General features: G+C 52.2%; 2 protein-coding genes across 3 annotated transcripts; one reads left to right on the plus strand and one right to left on the minus strand.

Annotated features, from left to right (window-relative positions):
• Nucleotides 1-1,440: 1,440 nt before the first annotated feature.
• On the plus strand, nucleotides 1,441-9,517 carry LOC123183138 (uncharacterized). Of its 2 annotated transcripts, none has more exons than XR_006492434.1 (3): nucleotides 1,441-1,563; nucleotides 8,202-8,255; nucleotides 9,249-9,517. XR_006492434.1 is itself a non-coding variant. In XM_044595876.1 (3 exons), the coding sequence occupies exons 1-3, from the start codon at nucleotides 7,375-7,377 to the stop codon at nucleotides 9,266-9,268; spliced, it is 807 nt and encodes a 268-aa protein (XP_044451811.1). In that variant the 5' UTR covers nucleotides 5,853-7,374; the 3' UTR covers nucleotides 9,269-9,517. The 2 variants fall into 2 exon arrangements, 1 of the variants encoding a protein (XP_044451811.1); XM_044595876.1 differs by lacking the exon at nucleotides 1,441-1,563 and adding an exon at nucleotides 5,853-8,107.
• Nucleotides 3,176-18,999, minus strand: LOC123183137 (uncharacterized). The gene is made up of 3 exons (XM_044595875.1): nucleotides 18,546-18,999; nucleotides 4,070-5,864; nucleotides 3,176-3,927 (listed from the first exon to the last, which is right to left on the minus strand). The coding sequence occupies exons 1-3, from the start codon at nucleotides 18,845-18,847 to the stop codon at nucleotides 3,319-3,321; spliced, it is 2,706 nt and encodes a 901-aa protein (XP_044451810.1). The 5' UTR covers nucleotides 18,848-18,999; the 3' UTR covers nucleotides 3,176-3,318.
• Between the last annotated feature and the right edge of the window lie 1,795 nt (nucleotides 19,000-20,794).

Raw genomic sequence — 20,794 nt, forward strand, 5'->3', positions numbered from 1 at the left:
TTAGCTTGGCCCTTCTGCTAGGCTCCAAAGCGTAAATTTCATGAACTTGGACTTGTAGACAGTCTGTGCCGGCATTCCTCCGGGATAATTTGTGGCATCTTTCCGAAGAGTCAGACAACGCGGTAGCATCGTTGCTCAGGTTTTCATGGCACGTCCACACTCAGACCACTAGTCGGTCTCCTCAGGGAGATGTACGAGTGACACCAAGTTTACCTTCGCGGCCAACTTGCCTCGGTCATTCGGGAAGCACCTAGAACAGAATCCGTTGTAGTTTTGCTCAGATCATGGGTGACTAAAACTTGATGACAAAGCCTGAATACCTCTACGATACTCAGGACAAGTCGAGTCTTTAGTGAATTCGTTCTACAAAACTTCAACCGATTCAGGGGCTAATGTTGGGGTCATCCACCATGGGTAGGGTCACGAGGCACGCATCTTGAGTCCACCTAGGGCCCTGCATCAACAAACATTGATGCCTTTGGGCCATAAGTACATTCAAATGGTCATCAAGACTTATTCCATTTAGATGTCAATCATCCAATCCAACATTGCCTGTTCACTCGGTCGCCTACGATCCACTCGGCTGCTCCGCCAGCACTCGAACTAGCGAGGCCAACGACCAACGTGGAAGCTGGAACGCCCGAGGGCACGCGCTCTCAGGAGTTACTAGCAAGCAATGCTTTATTTAGTCGTAGTAACGCCTATATTAAACTTAGCCCATCAATCTCCATGTAACATAGGTAGACAAAGGGTTGGCACACTCTATACAAGTCACTCCGTAGCACTAGAACAAGGGTTCACATTCCCCTGTAATCCCAGACACAAGAGAAACACATAGCTGCAGAGCTCGAGATGTAGGGTTGTTACCTCTTCCGAGAGGGATCCGAACCCGTAAAACCCATGTGTCACACCTGTGTCGTAGTTAGGATCAGCCCTCGTCCGTACTCCTACTTCGCACTGGCAGGATCGTTCCCACGACAGTGCGTGTAGTGTGTTTACACGTGTGCTGCTTCTGTGGTTCTACCTGTTCCTTGGTAATCCAGTGGCGTTACTTTGTTTTATGTTTTTTCCTTCCTCCGAGGGTTTGCAGAGGACACTCCCCTAGTCCCCGAGCCTCATCGCAGGCGATCCTACTCCTCTTTCCCTCCTCTCCATCTTCGCCGACCCGAGTAGCCGCAAAATGAATGAGAGAGAGTGAGAGGAGCAAGCAGCCGTAGAAAATGGATAAGACCATGGGGGGTGGGGGGGGGGGGGGGTGAGGTCGTTTGTGCGACTCCTCGCCCCACCGAACGAGCGACGTGGCACGCTCCCTGCTTCATGACCCGCGCGCCCGATCCAACGGCTCTAGAGCAGTTCGCTGGGAATTGCTTAATAGCTGGCGTTCACTACTTAACGTTCCCCTATGTTTTTTTTCTCTTTCTCCTTCATGCGAAGGGTTTGGCAAAAATTCTGGAGTTGTGCACGCGGGCGAGGGTGGTTTCCGGTCCGTCCCCGCGGCGGCCGCTCGCGTTCTTCCGGGGAGTGTCGCGTCCAGGCTGCTGCGGCTCTTCTTCTTCGGTTGCGGTTGGTCCCTCTTTCTCCCTCCCTTGCTGCTCGGTCTCGGTTTGATTTGGGGGCGTTGCCGGCCGGCGGCCGACTGGATTGGATTGGTGTTCGTGTGACGGGAGGTAGAGAAAGGGGAGCCGGGAGGAGGATTTTGGGCTCTCGGACGCGCTTGGTCGTTCGTTTCATGATCCGCTCCTCTCTCGGATTGGATTGGATTGGATTGATTTGATCGACAGAACAGAGACGTGCCTCACCTCTGCTAAAGCCTAGAGGAGACCATCCTGACGAGAGGAAAAATAGCCCCCGAATCGTCGACCATGCCACGACGATACACCACCCTGCTTATATATAGACTACTGCAGTCAAAAATGCTCTTATATTATGAGACGGAGGAAGTAATTATTAGCCGATACAAATGACGTGTCCATTGGAGGACACACGCACTCTGAAAGGTTTGAGATTCAGCAGCAGGTAGTACTGAGAGTAGAGGAGAGATACATGTTTGAGATTCAGTTACAATCTGGCCAAAAGACAGCAGCCTAGCCCGCTGATCCTAGCTGGACGGCCACCAAGTCTTCTCACCTTAGGCCTCTGCTTTTGTCTGAAGGTGTAAGCACCATATCTGAAGCCAAGTCCATGACAGAGAAATGCAAAACCGACTCACCTCTGCTAGAGGAAACCAAGTTATTAGACTACTGGCTATGCAAATCAGATTAAGCAAATTGGCTGCTGTTGTCATGGTTAAGCAGCACTCATGTTCTTACCCAGAAAATATTAACCAATAACATCTTCTGTAGCATCATGAAACCAGTGAAAGTACACGCATGCTGGGTCGCTTTGAGTTTTTTCTTTTGAGGAAAGTCACTTTGAGTTGACTCGAAGATGGGCAACAGCTGCTCGATCGCTTACCTGCAACTACTTCCGCCATTTTCCTTTGGGGAAGTGTACCTTGTCTGACTGAAAAACTGTCTGTCAGTTGAAAATTCAGAGATAGAAGAAACAGAGGAGCATGTTTAGTACTCCCGTGCTGTGCTCCACGGGGCACGTTAATCAGTAGTCACCCGCCTGTAACCTGCTGCAGGCGTGTCTGTCAATTGCTCCAGTTGCTACTGACAATCGTGGAGGAAGGAACGGTGACACCGAGCGTTTATAACAAGGTGAAGAATCTAACTTTAACTTCAACCATCGCTTTGTCCTTCCTTTTCTATTTGGCAAGCCTAAATATAAACTAATTACTAATTAGCTGGCTTGATTTCATTGTGCATGCCCTAGCTTTTGATACACGCTAGTTGGATAACGGGTCTTATTAGTGGCCAATAACAGAACCCTATATATTTCAGCAAAAATAAAATAGGTGACAGAATCCTGTAACACATGGAAGTAGGGGATTAGTGTCATTAAAGATATGTTGTCCATTCATTATCCTCGAATTTTGACTAACAAAAACGAGCTATATGCCATACAAAATATACAATTGAATATATATTTGACATAACTTTCCAATGGTATAATTTTCATGGTGCATTCGAAATAAAGCATGCCAGGGCTCCACAGATAGTAACTATTGGTTCCAAGTTTTCCAACAAAAATTGCATTATAGTGAAAACGTGAGAAATAAAGCAGACCAGTGCTATAGAAACAATAGCTCTGGACTCCAAGTCTTGCAACAATACAATGTTGCTTTATTATGAAAATATGAGAAAATAAAGCAAGTCAGGGCTGCAGAAACATGATTGTTTGTTCCTGGTACACAAGATAGAATATGGGTAGCAATTAGCCAATTACAGTTACATTCTCGTTACCAACCAAATTTCTGACTTTTTCCACAAGATCGGAGAGGAGAGGCCTGGCTGTCTTCTTTACTCCGCAATCAGTCCCTGCAAAGAGCATGCAGCTTTCAAGGTTAGACAGGATCTTTGAAGCGTTTTCCAACGACTTCAGGAATTCATTGAGCAGAACGGTGTCCTGGCCGGGCTGCAGCATTAATACCGCAATCTGGCCGCAAAGCTTCACGATTCTTAGACAATCAGCTCTGTCCTCACAGTTCTCTTCTACTATAGCCCTGAGCTTTCCCACAAATGCACCTTCCTCTAGAGAAATCTTTCGAACCACATCATCGAAGTCATCGACGCTGATCAGTTTGTCACACTCACACATCACAAAAGTAAGTGATAACAATGCTTCTCGGTATTCTATTTCAGCTTTTAGCTCCTCACTTGACTTATCAGGTGACTTCTTGATTTGGCCGCTACGTTCTATTGTCAGTTGTTTTTCTTCATCATTTCCCCTTCTTGCACATCTTTTTTCCCTTGCAGACATTTTTCTCTCTTCTCTCTGTTCTTTAGGGAGGTCTCGTGTACTGGCTAGTACTTCCGTGAGGACCTGCAACATAATGTAACTTTGTAAAATACAAAAACTTGCCCATATGATACTGCTTAAAGGGTATAAGCAACACTATGGTCGTGACTACTGGAATAATAGTGTTGTGCTATAGATAAGTAGATAAGCAGATCTGTAAGCTAACCTTTGGCAGCAAGGTTTCCTTCACATAGTCCTTGTCCAATGTACAGTGAGTGCACAAGTTCTCCAAGATCTCCAATGCTACTGTCCTGTACGTGATGTCGTTCTTAGTATCAAGTATTTCATTGGGACAATCAGCAATGCTGTTCTGTTGGTTTTTTATGAACTTAGAGACAGTTTCCATCTTGGAAAGCAATGCCAGTGATTTCCCAGCTGTAACTCTAAGCTTTCCTTTGTCCCCTTTATCATCATTCTTCTTGTTCAAACCATCTTTGTCCCCTTCATCATCAGTAAGGAATATCTGCAACTGCTTTCTGATTAGATTTTCTTTTGTTTCGGTGCTGAGGTTGGCTGACGAATCAGTGGCCAGTTCTGTCAGGATTTCTATGGCTCGCATCTGCAGTTCTGTGCCATCATTTTTTCCCTGATAAAGAATTCTCTCTAGGTTGCTCAGTGCATGGCCGTTGGAACAGATTTTGTGGACCAGATCACTTTTGCCAATCCAATCTGGGGCACGGATGAGCATGTGTACCACTTTGAGTGACCCATTCACTACATCGGCCCATTGATTTGCATTGATATCTTGGATTAGTGTCTCGGAGTACAGTGGTGCCATGATCTTAGGGAGGAGACCAGGGGTGTTGCATATGTCGTTGCAATTGTGTTGATCGAAGACGAGCCTCTCAAGAATTGTGAGGCCTTGTAGAATCAGCTCATTCCAACCATCTTCTTTGCTGCCATGATGGGTTGAGCTATCCACTCCATCTTGCCGAATGTCACCACCTTGACTTCTGACAATTTTTGCTTTGTTGTCCTCAGTGCGTTTGAGAACAAAAATTGATTTTTTCTTACTGAAACCAGCAACTCTTCTTCCTCTACATTCCTCTATTTCTTTGGCGAGAGAAATAAACCTTTCCCTAGCACTGTCAGCATCTTTTTCTGACTCACTAACAGTAGCATGATTGGGTCCTTGTTGGTTGTTCCAATACGGCAGGGTGGTATCGAGCAGCAAGGATATGCAGTGTATCGCCCCTGGGAACTGGGACAAATGAATGTCACCGGCAAGGTATGCGACGATCCTGGCGACGACCTCCCTGAGCTCTCTGTTGCTGCTTCTCCATCCTAGCGTATCAATCAGCTTTTGAATCTTTGGTCTGGAGGGGAGTAGCAGGGACCTTACATCTGCCTCCATCTTAATGAAGTTATCGAGCATCCTTGCTCCTGAGAGGTAGTCTTTCTGCGATTCCGAGTCAACCAAATCAACAGCATAGTTGATCAAATTCATACCATCTATGGATGTAGGGTCTCGCCAGCATTTTGCTCTGGTATCATATAGGTAACCTGAAATTGTTATGCTGCCCCACTTTTCTGGTAACTGGCATTCTTCCCGGAACAAAACCATAACCCTCATCACTGACACATCCATCAACCACCATATGAAGAAGAGCACACCTTGGCCAATAACCAAACAGTAGAATATGTAAAGTGCTGGCACCAGGTTCGCTTTGTTGTCGTCACATGCGGTGTTGCAATAATCATGCTGCCATAGGCGCCACAGTGAGAGCACAATGCATGCAACAGGCCCAAGTTTATAAAGGATCCCTGCCATTAGAACCACTACCAGGGCTGGCAAGGATGATATTTGGATAATGATAACTTCTACCAACTGAATAACTTGTCTCGGTAGATACCAACTTAGTGTAAGATGTTCCCTAGGACCTGTAAAAGCTTTCCTCGAAAGATTCTCCATTAGGTTCAAAAATATAGGGAATAGGTTGTCCCCTGAGTCGTTGAAGATCCTGTTTGTCAAATTGCAAATGCGTCGTTAGTGCCCGAGCATTAATATAGATTGAGTCGGTTAGTATTTATTTGTTTTGGCCAAAATCGACAAGCGGAGAAGAATTTCTACCATAAGAAGAAGAAAGTTATCCAGATAATTGAGAATAAAAAAAAAGGTTTAAACCCGCATAGGAGACAGGAGACTTGGTACATAGAACAAGGTCAATAGCACCATCTGCCCATGGCCAAGGTAGCACAAACTTTTTCCCGGAAAAAAGGTAGAAGAAACTCAATATGCCCCATGGGAAGATCCACATCATTGTGATGACCTATGGCATCCATGATATGTCGACTCCGACTTCACAACAACAATAATGCTGCCATGGCAGAAGTCTGCGTACTGACTATGTGTGCACCTTTTTAGCTGATTAGGTAAGTTTATTAGCTATATATTTGGATTAGTCTTAGTCCACGGCCGAAAATGCTGCCGTGAAAGCCAAAACGTCTGCCATGGCAACAAATTCTCCCACGGCCCAAGCACTACCATGGCAGCGAAAAAAGCTTCCATAGCCGCACCGACGACCACTGGTGCACTTAAGCGAGTGCGCGCAATGAAAACACTCTCAAGGATCTCATCTTCCTCCCGAACCGTCGGTACATGGACATGCCAGAGAAGCAGCTATCATGTGGTGGCGGCGTCCCTGTCATCGGAGAGGAGTTCGACGACGACGATGACGACCCTGACTACGAGCTCCATCTTGCTCTGGTTGAAGAAGCCGGATTGTTCCAAGAAGTCGAGAAGCACGAGTGCTGGCGATGCGGCATGATGGAGGAGATGGGCTCCATCGAAGCCAACAACACACTGCGCCTTGTGGATCTCCCTCCTGGTCATCCCTCAGTCGGTTTGAAGTCGGTCTACTATGTAAAAGAGGATGCAGGTGGCGTCCTGGTGAAGTACAAAGACAGGATCATCGCAAAGGAGTATGTCCAGAAGCACGATGTCGACTACGATGGAATATTTGCTCTGGTGGCGAGACTCGAGTCCGTACGCCTCCTCGCTCTCACGGCACGCATAGGCTAGATAGTCCACCACATGCCTTTCTCAATGGTGAACCTGAAGAGGAGGTTTACATGCCACAACCTCCAGGGTTGTTCGTCGCTGGCGAGACCAACAAGGTGCTCAAGCTGGACAAGGGGCTCTATATATGGCCTGAAACAAGCCACGCGCTTGGAACACCATGGTGGACGCGTGCTTCATGTCGCTTGGGTTCAGCTGGTGCCCTTTAGAGCACGCGATGTACACTATGGGCACTTCAACGTCATGGCTGGTGGTCGGCGTCTACGTCGATGATCTGATAATCATCGGTTCGAGGAGGAGATCACACGCTTCAAAGGTGAGATGCAGGCATTGTTCGAGATGATAGATCTCGGGCAACTCGAATATTACATGGGGATCAAGGTGCGGCAGCACGACGCCAACATTGACCTCTGCCAGGCCGGGTACGTAGTCAAGATCCTCCACAAGGGGGTATGGCGGGCTGCAACCCGTGCCATGTTCCCATGGAGCCGCGCTTTAAGCTGAGTAGGGTGAGCTCAGCCAGCCAGACACCATGGAGTACGGGAGCATCATTGGCATGCTCTCTACCTCATCCACACCAGGCCGGATTTGTCCTTCTTCGTCGACTAAGTGTCACAGTTCATGCAGAGCCCACGACGAAGCACATGGCGGCGGTGAAGAACATAGTGTGCTACGTTGCAGGAACTCTGCACCCACAGAGGGCCCCTAATCGGCTACTCCCTCCGTCCGGAAAAAGTTGTCTCCGACAACATTTTGCGAAAAGCACCTCTCCTTTCTTCCGACAAACTATGCAGCCCTCACTCCGACCGCTTCCCTGCTCCGTCGCCTCGCAACGCGCCGGCCGCCTGCTCCATCGCCTCGCCACGCACCGGACGCCTTCTCCCCGTCGTCTCGCCGCTTCTCTTTGTCCGCACCAGGAAATCAAGAGGGAAGCGATCCCCTTTTCTGCAAATCCCGCGACTTGCCGGCTCCGGCGGCGGCGCTCATGTCCTAGAGGCAGGTCCTCGAGCTCCTCCTCCCGACCCCGAGCTACTCGTCCTCGAGCTGCTGCAGAAGTCAACGGCAGTTGCTCCTCCTCCAGGTCCTCAAGCTACTCCTCCAGGTTCTCGAGCTCCTCGCCCTCTTCGCTCCACCGGCGCCGCCGCCGCCGCTTCTGCTTCTGCTGCCCGCCCGCCCACCGCTCAGGTCCTCTGCTTCTGGGGCTTCTTGTGCTTCTGCTCCTAGTTGCTGTTTTCAGTATGGTGAGCTGATTTCTTTCTTATCCTCTTGGTTTCTGCAGCGATTGGAGGTGGACTTGCTGCAGAGGAATGGATCTTGCTTCCGTTGATCTCAGGTGAGCTAAAGATGCTGCTTCCATGGAACATACAGTATGCTTGACTGTATAACTGTAAAGAATTTTGGAGTATATTTTGTGTGCTGATCATTTTGTCTTCTGTTGCAATAAGATCAAAGTGTACAGTACCAATGGCGGAGCTATGTAGAGACCCGAGGGGGCCATGGCCCCCCCCCCCAGCCCAGATGAAAATATTTTTTTACTAGATATTACTAGTAATCTAAGTAATGGGCTTCTATTCTACTAAAAAAAGTAATGGGCTAATGGCCATCAAATCATCATGCATGCACGCACACTTCAGGCTCGGTCGCTCGGAGCGTAACCTGCTTCCTCCTCCACCGTTGGCCTCTATTCCCCTTCCCCAACCACGCTCGCCTCCATCGACCAGTGAACCTGCCACCGCACTCGCTCGACGTGCAAGCGCCGATGCCGACTCGAAGCTCGCCCTGTCCGCGCACGGCACCGGCGAACATCCGAGCGCCGAGGTGGGAGGAACAACGACATCATTGTCGCCTGCTCTTCGCCGCTGGTCTCGGGGGTCCGGTGGTCGTCCACGTCAGCTGGCCGGCCGGCCACCCGTTGTCACCGTCGGCTGCTCCCCGGCTCCCCGTTTGTAAGAGCATCTCCAGTCGTTGGCCCCCCAGGGCGCATAAAAATTGCCCCCTGGGGGCGAGCCGGTGATTCGTTCGGCGCTGGGGGGTTTTGCGCCCAGTCGTCGCCTCCAGTCGCCAATTTTGGCCCATTTTTAAAGCCCTATTTCGGCGAAAAAGGCACATATGGGCGAGAATAGGCCCAAGTGCTCTGTGCCTGTGCGGCTGCGCCCACTGCTTAAACTATTGGAAACTTGGATTTTGGATCACTGTCCATGTGTAGTGTTGCATCTATACGAGTAGTGGAATTTTTGTTGCTTCCTGTAGGAGTTTGATTAGTAATATAGCAATTAGTATGCCTATTCATCTGATCTAATTGGGGAATTTGTGTTTTGCATCCCAGATTTGTATTTGTTCTGCTGAGTAATTGCTATTGGTGGTTCTCAAAAGGAATTCAAGAGCATGGGGATCGAAAAGCCAATCTGTAGTACCACTCCTTTTGTAGGTCTTCGTCCACTCAGAGAATGCCTTTGGAGTTTGAAGGTAGAGCGGTATATCCATGTAGACAAGTCGTATATTTTGGTGTAGTTAGGTCTCTTATGAAGTATATGTTGCTAATCATACATGTATTTTACAATCAATATGGATAATATAAGTATAAATTTGCCTGAAGGCTACAAGTTCTCGTCTGTTGCAGTTGGTTAATTTTTTTGTGTGTCTTTGGCCCCCCCATAGATTCTTGTCAAGCTCCGCCACTGTACAGTACTGAGCATTTTGTGTTTTGTTCTGTTGAATGTGCAGCTACTCTGAACATACAGTACTGAGCATTTTGTGTAGAAATTTCTTTCTTGCTTACCTAAGATGATCTGCATTACATTTCCTAAAATATCTCTATGCACTCAAACCAAAGGGAGTACTATCAGTGCTCTAATTCGGTCTACTAACCCCACCCCCGAAACCCTCGCCGCCGCCACCTCCCCTGCCCGTCTCCGGCGGGATCCGGCCGCCCTCGCCGGCGCGCGGCCCGAATCCCCCCCCCCCCCCCGCCCTTCCTTCCCAGCCCCTCCTTCCGCCCTCACGCCGCCTCCCCGGGAGGCGGCCGGAGCGGCCCCTGCGTCTCTCCCCTTGGCTTCGCATCCTCTTCCTCTCCCCTGCCGCCGCCGGGGGGTGCCGGCGGCGGCAGGATCTCCTCTCCCCGCGCGCGCGTCATCCTGGCCCGGGGCAGGAGGGCGGCGGCGGTGTCGCTCGGTTTGGCGACGGTCCGGTGACCCGGCGGGGTGGCTGGCGGCGGACGTGGTGGCGGCGCTGCTCCTTGGCGGCGGGGCGGCGTGGTGGTGCGGGGTGGCCGACGTCGCGCCCCCGGCCCAGATCTGGGCCCGGCGGGCCCCATCCGGGTCCTAGCGGGCTGGCCCCCGGCGTGGCCTCGTTGTCTGCGGTGCGGTGAGGAAGAGGAGTAGCTCGGATATGGGGCGTCGGCGCCGATGGCGTGCCAGCAGCAGCGCGAAGGCGGGAGCTTTACGGGCCCACGAGGGCTCATTCGGGCCTGGTGTGCTCCTGCTATTGCGTCCGGGCGGCTACCGTCGCTGACGGTGGAGGTGGGGCCCTCCCGCGTGCCGACGGTGCTGATGCCCTAGTCCCGGCTCAGATTCTTCGCCGCGCTGTCCTCACTTCGCGGTGCCATGGTGAGACGGCGTGGGGGCCTCATGACCGCGTTGGCGCATGGTGGTGGTTGGGTTGGTGGCTGGATCTGGAGCGCCCGAGGTGCGGGTTGGGATCGGGGGAAACCCCTGTCGGCATGGCCGACACCGGCGCGGTGGCGCCTGTGGGTGCCACCTGACCTTTCGGGAGGGCGTCGGGGGCTACCCTTCCTCTCGCCTCGTCGTGTACCGGGGAAAACCCTTGGCAGCAGCGTCGTCATCGTCACGATCCTTCTTGGAGGTGTTGATAGGTGCGGGCGCTTCGGAGTCTTGGAGCCTAGCGGAAGATCCCGGTGGGCGCAGCAATCGCGAGGCTTCTTCGTTTTTGTTGATCCGCCGTTGTCGGCATTTGTTTCTTTTGCTTTTTCTCTGTCTTTTTTTTTGGGCGTGACTGTGCTGCTTCCGCCCCAGCACCTATCTCTGTATGGTTCGGTTGGTTGCTTTGTATACAAAGCGGGGGAACCTTTTTCGGTAATTGGGTCTACTAACTGTGAAATCCTTCAGAAACTGTAACACTAATTCATAGAGGGCATGGATAAGGATATGCATCTGGTAGCTCGTAGAATATGACTAGCCAGGGATGAAATTACACTAGGTGCGTTCAATCAAAATCAATCCAATGGTTGGCTTACTACAGGACTAGAAAACTAGAACCTGGCATGGCTACATAAGGGCATTTCCACTATTCATTTGATGGAAATAATCTTAATCAATTGTTGAACTATTGGTCATTTCCACTGTTCATATGATGGAAAAAAAATTACAGCCAGTGGATGCTTGAGCCAAGGCAAGAAATTCAGTTAACTTAATCTGAATAATTCAGTTAACTTAACAGGGGAGCGTGTGTATGCTGCGAACGAATGCATTTACTGAATGTTATTTTGAGGGACATGTTTTTATCAACTCTTAGTTAAGATCAATTAACCATGTAAGGTGCTCTTTGGATTACTAGTGAAGTGCTGCTCTAAATATCATTGCAGCAAGAAAAACTTCAGTTTACTTCAGTTTTCAGTTTGGAATAGTGCACAAAAGACTAATAGATTATGCACTATTGTGCGCTATTCGGAGCACAATTCAGTGTACTGCAGTTTATTGCATAATTGTGCACTTTTTTAACACAGAACTTAGTTTGAAAAACTTAAAAGCAGCAATGTCTATTCCCGCTACCCTTGGTCTTGATCCAACCATTGCAAACTCAGGTAAAGTACCCTGCTCCTGCTCCTTCACATGTTTCTATCAGTGGTTATCTAACTCAATTTTCACATGTCACACACACACACACACATAGCTCCTTCACATGCTCTAGCTCCTTCACATGCTTTGAAATAATAAGTTTATTCTTGTTCTTATTTTCAAAATGAACAAATCATACAAAATGAATCATAGTAGCATCTCTACCAAAAATGTTCCTTTCTCATCTTAGAAGAAGAAGAAGAAGAAGAAGAAGAAGAAGAAGAAGAAGAAGAAGAAAACCATGAAGAATCCTAGGCAAAAAGCAAATAACCCAAGAAAGGGAAAAGTAGAGATTAGAAGTACTCCTTGTTCATTTTGGTAAGTAGAGGACACCTAGCTGCATATAATCATGGATGTGAACGAGCAGCACCTAGCTGCATATAATCCTGTTATGATCATGTGCATATAATCATGGATGTGAACTAGGAGCGCGACGAGGAGGAGGCGCCCGTCGAGGTGGTCGCCTTGGAGGAGCAGCCGCAGTCGGGGTCGGGCTCCTCGATGACGCAGGCGGCGCCGACGCTTGAGGCGATGCTGCTGCCCCGTTCGGCGATCTCGTGGCCGGCGGCGGCGGCGAAGTCCACGCACAGGTCAACGACGCGGAGGGAGAGCACGGCCAGGGCCTCGCTGGCGGGGGCCGGACGGGGGCCGGATAGGGCGACGGAGGAAGGAGGAAGAAGCTGAGGCGGACTGATTTGCAGCAGTTTAAAAGGCAGAAGGGTTTTTTTGCAAAATTAGAGTTGAACTAACACGCGGACAACTTTTCCCGGACAGAGGGAGTACAATCTAGGACGCGATGTTGACAACATAAGAAGCACCACGACGTCATGTTCTTCCTCGGCAACAACATGGTTAGCTGCCAGTCGCAGAAACAAAGGGTGGTGGCCCTCTCGTCGTGCGAATCCGAGTACATATCTGCAACGACGGTCGCGTGCCAAGGCACACACCTACTCGAAGAAATCAGAGATGAAGAGCCAAGGGCGGCGATGCTCAGTGTCGCCAACAAATCAGCCATATCCCCACGTAAGAATCATATTTTCCATGACTGAATCAAACACATTGAGATTCAATATCATTTTATTCGGGAGGCATGGTGAACGGGAAGATCCATATCCGAAGAACAACTCGCCAATATGCTCACCAAAGCACTTCGGCTTGGGCGTGTCAAGCTTCAGGAGCAACGACCAAAGATCGGGATGATTGAGATCAACAGAACAAGGTTTATGGAGTGAATGTTGAAGTTAACCTGCGTTGTTCCGTTTCGTTGCCATGGTAGAGCTTTTGACAAAAAGGGTCTCCCCCACTTTATATTATAAAACAACAACCAACCGATACAACCAGCTCGCTGATACTGACACTCACTACGTGCCTGTAGAAGGAGATGGAGACCCTTCGTCCTGCCCGCTCCCGCGAGCGGGGGCGAACCCTAGATCGAGCCGCCGCCCGCCTCTTCCCTCGCCTTCCTCCCCCTTGCTGCCGCCTGAGCGCGCCGCCGGGCAAAGCCCGGTTGGCGTAGGCGGCGGCGGGGCTCTCTTCCTCCTCGTTGGCCCCCTGCAGCGCGGGATGCGGTGGCCACCAGAGGGCGCGGCACTTGCGCAGGGCCCGGCCGCGGCGGCGCGGGCGACCATGGTCGTGGCGGAGGCTGCATGGATCCGGTTAGGTGTGGGGCGGTGGGGGCTGCGAGCGGCTAGTGCAATGGTGCATGGCGGCGGGCGGTTTTGGCGCCGGCAGCTGTCGCATCACGGCAGGGTGCAGGGTGCAGAGGGCACCGGTGGCGAGGTCGTGCGCATGCACGCCTGAGCCGGCCCCTGTCTTGGGGTGGCTGGCTGCTTCCGGTCGTGCTCATGGCGGCCGGTGCGCTGGCCGTTCTGGTGGCTGCGTGCCCGGCGGATTCAACGCCTCGAGTTCGGCGGGCGGCGCAGGATGGGCAGTGGCCTGGTGTGGCTGCTGCTCCTGCCGTGGAGGGATCCACGGTAGCTTGGGAGGTCGGATGTGGCGGCGGCTGACATGTTTCGGCGTCGGTTCGTCTGTAGGCGGCGTGCGTCGGCCTTCAATTCCTCTCCCCGTCGCCCGCGCACCACTTCCGTCTAAGGGCTGGGCTTCTCCCGGTTGTGGTCCATCGCTTGTCTCACGCTCGGCAGCAGGACCGCGCCCGTCTCGCGCCCAGCAGCAGGACCGCGCTCGTCTCGCGCCCGGTAGCAGGACCGCGCCCGTCTCGTGCCCGGCAGCAGGACGGGCCGATGGAGGCCAATTTTGGCCGGCCTATTGGATCTCGGTGTTGGGGACAGATCAGGGGTGCTAAAGGCGGGGCCTTTCCACTTGTCTCTTTGGGTGGCGTGGCGCTAGGTGACTGGTGAGGTGGCGTCGAGGTCTTGGATGCCGGGGGAGCGGCCCTGGGGGTGGTGTCGCAGTGCTTATGGGCAAAGCTCGTGCCTTGGTGCTGCCCAGTGACCATGGTCGTGTGGGCAGCATGGTCGCCGGGGTGTGGCGTCCGGTGGCGGTGAGTATTGGCCGGGATGAAAACATGTTCTATCCTCGGATGGACCGGCGGCGGCGAAGCTCGTTCCCTTCTTGAAGGCGTCGTCGGAGCCATCATTGCCCGTCGTGTTGCTCTAGGGAAAACTCTGACTCTCGGGTAGGGTGGTGGCGGCGCTCCGGTGTCGTATCCTTCCTAAAGGCACCGCCTTGGAGCCCACGGTTCATCATATGCGGCTTCATCTCTTCGCGGTGGCGTGTTCACGGTCGAGGACCCAGCTGCTCTTGTAGTGCTTGGGGTGGTGTTGCTGCGCTCAGCGCCTATGTATCTTGCCTTGGGTGTGTGCGTGTGTTGTGGTGGCGTGCGTTTGTACCGGGTTGTTGTTGGTCGATGCTTTATATATAAAGCGGGGCGAAAGCCTTTTTCGGTAACCAGCTCGCTAGGGCCGCAACACAAACAAACCCAAAAGAAAAAGAGAGAAAGAAAAGAGAAACAAATGCCGACGCCGGCAGCTCAACTAAGCGAAGATGGCCGACATCCGCTGCACCCTCCGGAGAAGTACCACCGCACGCCTAGCACTCCGAAGCCTCGCGTACCAAGCAACACCTTCAGGAAAGAATGCAACGACGATGATGCTGCTGCCCGGACAAGTCCTAGGGTTTCCCCAGGTACACGGATGGCAGTGGGGACGGCATATCACCGACGCCCCTCAAGAAGGTCCGGCGGCGCCCACGGGCGTAGCCACGCCAGTGGCGGATGAGCCGCCGGGGATTTCTCCCACCCTGATACCACCACCGTCACCCCAGACAATCGGAAGTGTACCACCCAACATGCCGCCCGCCAGCCTGTACCACTACGGTCACCGCACCAACTTCACTGTCTCACTGAGGCCACCAACACGAGACCTGGAGGGAGGAAGAGGAGACACCGGGCACGGGGGCAACCACAACGCAGCCGGCAAGAGGGGACAACCTCCACCGCCGCGAGGAGCTGACCGGACATAGCGATAGGGACCTGCCAGGCCACCACAGGCCCGGCCGGACCCCAACGGGTCCGGACAATCCCTGCTACCACGCTGCAGCCCGCCAGCCGCCGAAGCCATCACCACCGCAGCCACATCCGCCTCGCCGCACCACCAGGGAGCCGTGCCGCCACGCCCCAAACCGCCGGCCCGCCCCAGCTCAAATGGGGCCCGAAAGGGCCCAGACTGGGCCGAGCGGGGGCCGCCGGCCAGCCGCACACCACGCGGCCCCGCAGCCAACAGCCACACTGCCGCCAGCCGAGCAGCGAGCCCCGACTCCACCTCCAAGCACGCGGGGAAGGGACGTCCGCCGGCGCCGGCGCCACCTGGGCACACGGGTGTCCTCTGCCGGCGACGGCGAAGGGGGATGGAGGAGGAGGGGGTCGAGACGGGGTGGAGGCGCTCCGCTGCCACGGGGGGCGACGGGAGCGCATGAGAAGGTGGGGAACGGGGACAATCCTCATGGCAGAGCTTTTTAGCTGCCATGACAACTGTTTTTAGCACAATAACTAATGTTGCCACGACAAAAGTCTGCATACAGACTGTGTGTGCACCTTTTTAGCTGTTTAGGTGAGTTTCTTAGCTAGATATTTGGATTAGGCTTAGTCCATGCCGGCACGTACTGGTTCATGGGATGGCACGAATACAAGGTTCGGCGTGGGTGCCTGCCTTGGGCTGTTAGAGGCTCTTTCGGTTGGTAACAAAATAAAAGGAAATGAGAAATAGAGAAAAAGCTGCGACGTATTTGCACGCAGCAAAAACTCTTATTTTTCCATCAAGTTCTTCGTGTAAGTGAATGTATTGTGCCACCGATGAAGACCAACATTGAGGTCAAGCCAACTGAGCCACCCCCAGAATGGGCATTACCGCAGCAACAAGTCCTCGTCGTTGACTCATGGGTCACCTTAGGGGTGAAAATGGGTACCCTTTGGGATAGCACCCCACTCATCGGTCGGCCATCCCTGCTGTCTGAGAAGGATCACCACTGCCAAGCCTGGGTCGTACCCACGTGTACCTCCCGCCACTGAGATATCACCATCCGTGTATATCAATCATTGTACATCTACAACGAGTATGAGCCCCTTAACCTTAGGGTGTGGGGCCCACCACCTCCGCAGCCTAGCCAGCGGCAACGTGACGGGTTTGACAAAGGGCCTTTGATCACACCATTTTCTCTTCTCTGTCCATAAAAACTTCGGCTTACTTGAAATTCGTGAAACCGATGGTTTTCTAAAAGAGACGGGATTTACAAAAAAGGCTTTCGCCCCGCTTTATATATAAAGCAACGATCATCAACAACCCAGTACAAACACACGCACACACCCAAGGCATCATACATAGGAGAGCTGAGCGCAGCAACACCACCCCAAGCACTACAAGAGCAACCGGGGTCCTCAACCGTGAACACGCCACCGCGAAGAGATGAAGCCGCATACGACGAATCATGGGCTCCAAACCGGTGTCTTCAGGAAGGATACGACACCGGAGTGCCACCACCGCCCGACCCGAGTATCAGAGTTTAACTGCCACCGAACGCCACACCCCGGCTGCCACGTCGCCCACACGACCATGGCCACCGGGTAGCACCGAGCCACGGGCTCTGCCCATGAGCACCGCGCAACCACCACCAGGGTCGCCGCCCCAACATCCAAGACCTTGACACCACCTCACCCGAGCCCCGCCGCTACCCCAACCAAAGAGACGAACGGAAAGGCCCCAGCTTTCACACCCTTGGGTGGCTCCCACCGCCAAGACCCAGTAGGCCAGCCAAATACTGGCCTCCATCAACCATCCCGCAACACCGGGCGCGAGACGAGCTCGATCCTGCTACGGTGTGCGATACGAGCTCGGTCCTGCTGCAAGGCACGAGACGAGCTCGGCCCTGCATCACCGGGTGCTAGACGAGCAATGGACCGCAGCTAGGAGATAGCCAACCCTTCGACGAAAGTAGCGCCCAGATGACAAGGAGAAGGATCAAAGGCCGACACAGGTCGCCTACGGGCGAGCCGACGCCTGAACAAGCCAGCCTCCGCTGCTACCGACCTGCCACCTCGTGAGCCACTCACTGACGGGCCGACGCCGTAGAAGTCTAGTTGCCGCCGTGGAACAAGCCACATCCACGCCGGGAAACCGAGGTCTAGCCCCGAGCCGCCCGCAAGCTGCCATGGGCTAGATCCGAGCTGATCTGGCCGGCAACCGCCGCCGCCAGCAACTGCAGCTGTGACTCCGCCGTGGTTCACGACCATAGCCACGACCCCACCAGGTCGCAGCTCGCCCCGCACCTCCCGACGCCCATACGCCCGCCAGATCCGGATCCTAGATGGGGCCGCCGCCGCCAAGCGCGCACCTCCGTGGCTAGCATGGGCACGCGCCCCAGCCAACGCGACGGAGCCCTCCACGCCGTGAACCCGCCGCCGCGCCCTCCAAGGTGCCACGCCCCCGCACGGAGCAGCCGTCCTGCGCCGCCCACCACCACAGGAAGAGGAGAGGAGGCCCCGCCTCCACCGACAGGGCATTGCTCGTCAACGTGCTTCGGCAGCGGCAAGGAGAGGGAGGGAGAGGTGGGGGCGAGGAGGAGCGGCAGCTAGGGTTGCTCCCCATCGCTCGCAGGAGTGACGCGGTGGGTTCTTTTTCTTCTTCAAGGAGACGGGATTTAGCAATCTCAAGCAGTGCAATTTGAAAAATGTCAAAAAAAAGTGTAGTTATCTTAATAAAAGAAGGCATAGTTTTTTGTATTACAGCCATGGGGTCCTCCTGGTTTTTGTTGGTCCTGGGTAGGGGCGGATTTAGTGAGGGTGCCACGGCACCCCCTCCCAAAATGCAATAAAGTGATTAGGCTAAGCTTGGCGATCACAGTTAAGATCTGCCGCTGGCCCTTGGTCCAAAACCCCATGGTTACACCTTATTTTTGCGAAAGTTGACAACATAAGATTTCGGGTTTCGCTAAAATTCTGGGAATTTCACAAAAGTCATGAAATTCCCCGGAAGGTAAAAGAGTCTCATAAAATGAAATCTTGCTCCTTTGTTCCTAATTACATAAACACTATGGGATATTGACTAAAAGTAGTGTTAAAAAACTATGGACTAAAACTTGTACTAGTATGTCACTAAAATTGCAGATCTCAAAGAGTAGAGGCATTGCAACCCTAGGTGATTGAGATCTACGAAATTTGAAGCAACTAAAATTAGTAGTAAATTCGTATTTCTAAAAGCATCAGGACAGACGTGAAGATTAAGGAAAGATAGGAAAAACTAAGAAGTACAAGAACTGACCTGGCTGCCTGTACCATGCTAATGCATGTGAGACACCAAAAATCCTTGTTGCCCAACGAGGTGACGAAGCCACCCAGGAGGACTACCGTCGACCATGTGAGCGCCAGGTAGCCTAACCCCGTCACCGCCATCAAAATGTACGCCTGAAGGAGCACGTAACTATTGAGCGACAACTCCTCCGGCCGCGCTCGCTCTCCTACTGCTTGCTCCTCCAATGACCTCATCAGACTCAGCACTGTAGATATGGCACGGCTGAACTTCACCATCAACGTATCGGTCAGTATAGCTGTCATTTCAGCCATTTCAGCGGCGAGCGATCTGGCAGCAGCCTATGTGTTGGAGACCCAACACAGATCACACCCCCTGCTGAGGTTCAGAGTGTCTACAGGGAACACAAATCTGGATACAAGGGGAGCCGGGGTGAGGAAGAAAGAGGAGTACAGACTGCAGAGGAAGAACGAGGAACACAAATCTGAATGCCAGGAGGAACACTGGGTATAGACTGCAGAGGAAGAAAGAGGAGTGCATATTCTTTCCTCACGATCTGCTCCATCGACGCCTTCTGCCTTTAGCCTCTTTTGTCTTTACCCTCAACGAGCCCAGCTGGGACCAATCAACTTTGGGTTTGCCCCAAACTCACGGTTAGTGCGCCTGTGTCGCACCGGGCTGTACTCGGTCGAACCCTCTACTTGCTCGGCAGTAACTGAATGTCTGAAACAGCGATATGATTGTTTCATCTTCAAATGCTTTTCTGAAAGTGTAGACGGATTAACGGCCTCCAGGTCCGTAACACTCGGTAGCTAGCTTTTTTCATGAATATAACTCTTCCCAACGCCTGCTCGAGGTCTACACGTATGTGATCATCACTGTAACATGTGGACGCACGCATGCTTGTGCATGTTGATGTAGCCTACTGGAATCGGTTGGACAGGGTTTATTCAACCAATTTGGCCGGGGAGGCACTAATAATAGATTATGTGCATGAGCTATGTAATGTCGGGTTTGACCGCTTGTCATCCAACTTTCCTTTTATTTGTTTTATTGTCTGGAACATGGTGACTTGAACTAGATTCACGTTTAATAATATGGTTGTGTGCATCCTGTGGTGCAGAAGCCGGGTAATCATCTTTTCGAGAAAAAAAAACTCATGCTTGAGGTTTGTTTTGTAATACAATTAGCATCAACGACCCCCAAAGTTCAGTCAACTAATCGGCATAGTCTATGCGGTGTTAACGTCTATGCCATTTTTCTTATAGTCGTAGTTGTAATAGTTTATCTTGAAGTTTCGCTTCGACCCGCTGCACGTCGTCCCGCGACTTGGGCAGCTCCAAGTCCCCCGCCGCCCGCTCGGTCCTCCGAAGTTAACCGTCTCCAACGACAAAATAAGACCAAGCCGTGGCTGGCTCCGGTTTTTCCGCTGGGCATCCAAGCCCGGCAGCTCACGTCGTCTTCCCGCCATGGGGCTGAGCTAACGCATTGTTTGCCTTTTGAGAAATCAATGGAGACCCTTTGCCTGACCCCGCAAGTCGATCACAGGCTCGGGGGCTACACCAATTCGTGCGCTATTGTGAAGGGGAACGTGCTATGCAACAAAAATTTATGATACACGAGCACACCCAGAATCACTATGAAGATGACGATAATGATCAAACTCATCAACGAGCAGAGTACTAGAAGCAATGAAGAAGTTGGTGAAGTGCAACAATTCCCGCAGCTAGGTTGTACCTCCGACGCCAAATAGGTGCCGTCCAGGCAAGTTGTCGATGTCTTGTTTCTGAAGAAATTTGTAATGTTTCCGACGAATCCGAAGAAGTCCATGTTTCTTTTCAGCGATCGGTAGGACAGTAATGTGTTTAGCTCCATGTATAATTGGCTAATGCGTGTGCCTGGAGAGAAGCTTGGTACTTTTCCTAGCACATCCCGAGTTTGATGTGGCTCAAGCTTCAATTGTAGCTCCTCCTGTAGAGAAGTCGCTGTTAGAATTAAAGAAGAGATGGATACTAAGGCAGCACAAGTAATGTATATTTGTTGTCTTTGCAGGGATGAGACCTCAGCTAGGACCAGTCCTTCTACTTGTTTACTTAGCTGAACTTTTGCCAGCTCTGAAATCAATTTGTTCGGGGTGATCTCCTCCAGGGGGTGGTCAACCATGGAGCACTGAGAAGAGATGTGTGCGACCGTTGCAAGTTGTAGGTGCTAAGAAAAAGGTGAACGACTGAGAAGATGTTTGCTTGTCATTGCAAGTTGCT

Source organism: Triticum aestivum, chromosome 1D (assembly GCF_018294505.1).
Source record: "Triticum aestivum cultivar Chinese Spring chromosome 1D, IWGSC CS RefSeq v2.1, whole genome shotgun sequence".
Classification (NCBI taxonomy): domain Eukaryota; kingdom Viridiplantae; phylum Streptophyta; class Magnoliopsida; order Poales; family Poaceae; genus Triticum; species Triticum aestivum.

Bases quoted from the DNA above. Each gene is read 5' to 3' on its own strand.
- LOC123183137 (XM_044595875.1), bottom strand. From the start codon at position 18,847: ATGGCTGAAATGACAGCTATACTGACCGATACGTTGATGGTGAAGTTC. The intron at 5,865-18,545 runs GTCAGTTCTTGT...TTTGACAAACAG, and splicing joins AGCATGGTACAGGCAGCCAG to GATCTTCAACGACTCAGGGG. The intron at 3,928-4,069 runs GTTAGCTTACAG...ATTATGTTGCAG, and splicing joins AGGAAACCTTGCTGCCAAAG to GTCCTCACGGAAGTACTAGC.
- LOC123183138 (XM_044595876.1), top strand. From the start codon at position 7,375: ATGGCGGGCTGCAACCCGTGCCATGTTCCCATGGAGCCGCGCTTTAAG. The intron at 8,108-8,201 runs GTCCTCTGCTTC...TGGTTTCTGCAG, and splicing joins CCCGCCCGCCCACCGCTCAG to CGATTGGAGGTGGACTTGCT. The intron at 8,256-9,248 runs GTGAGCTAAAGA...TTTGCATCCCAG, and splicing joins CTTGCTTCCGTTGATCTCAG to ATTTGTATTTGTTCTGCTGA.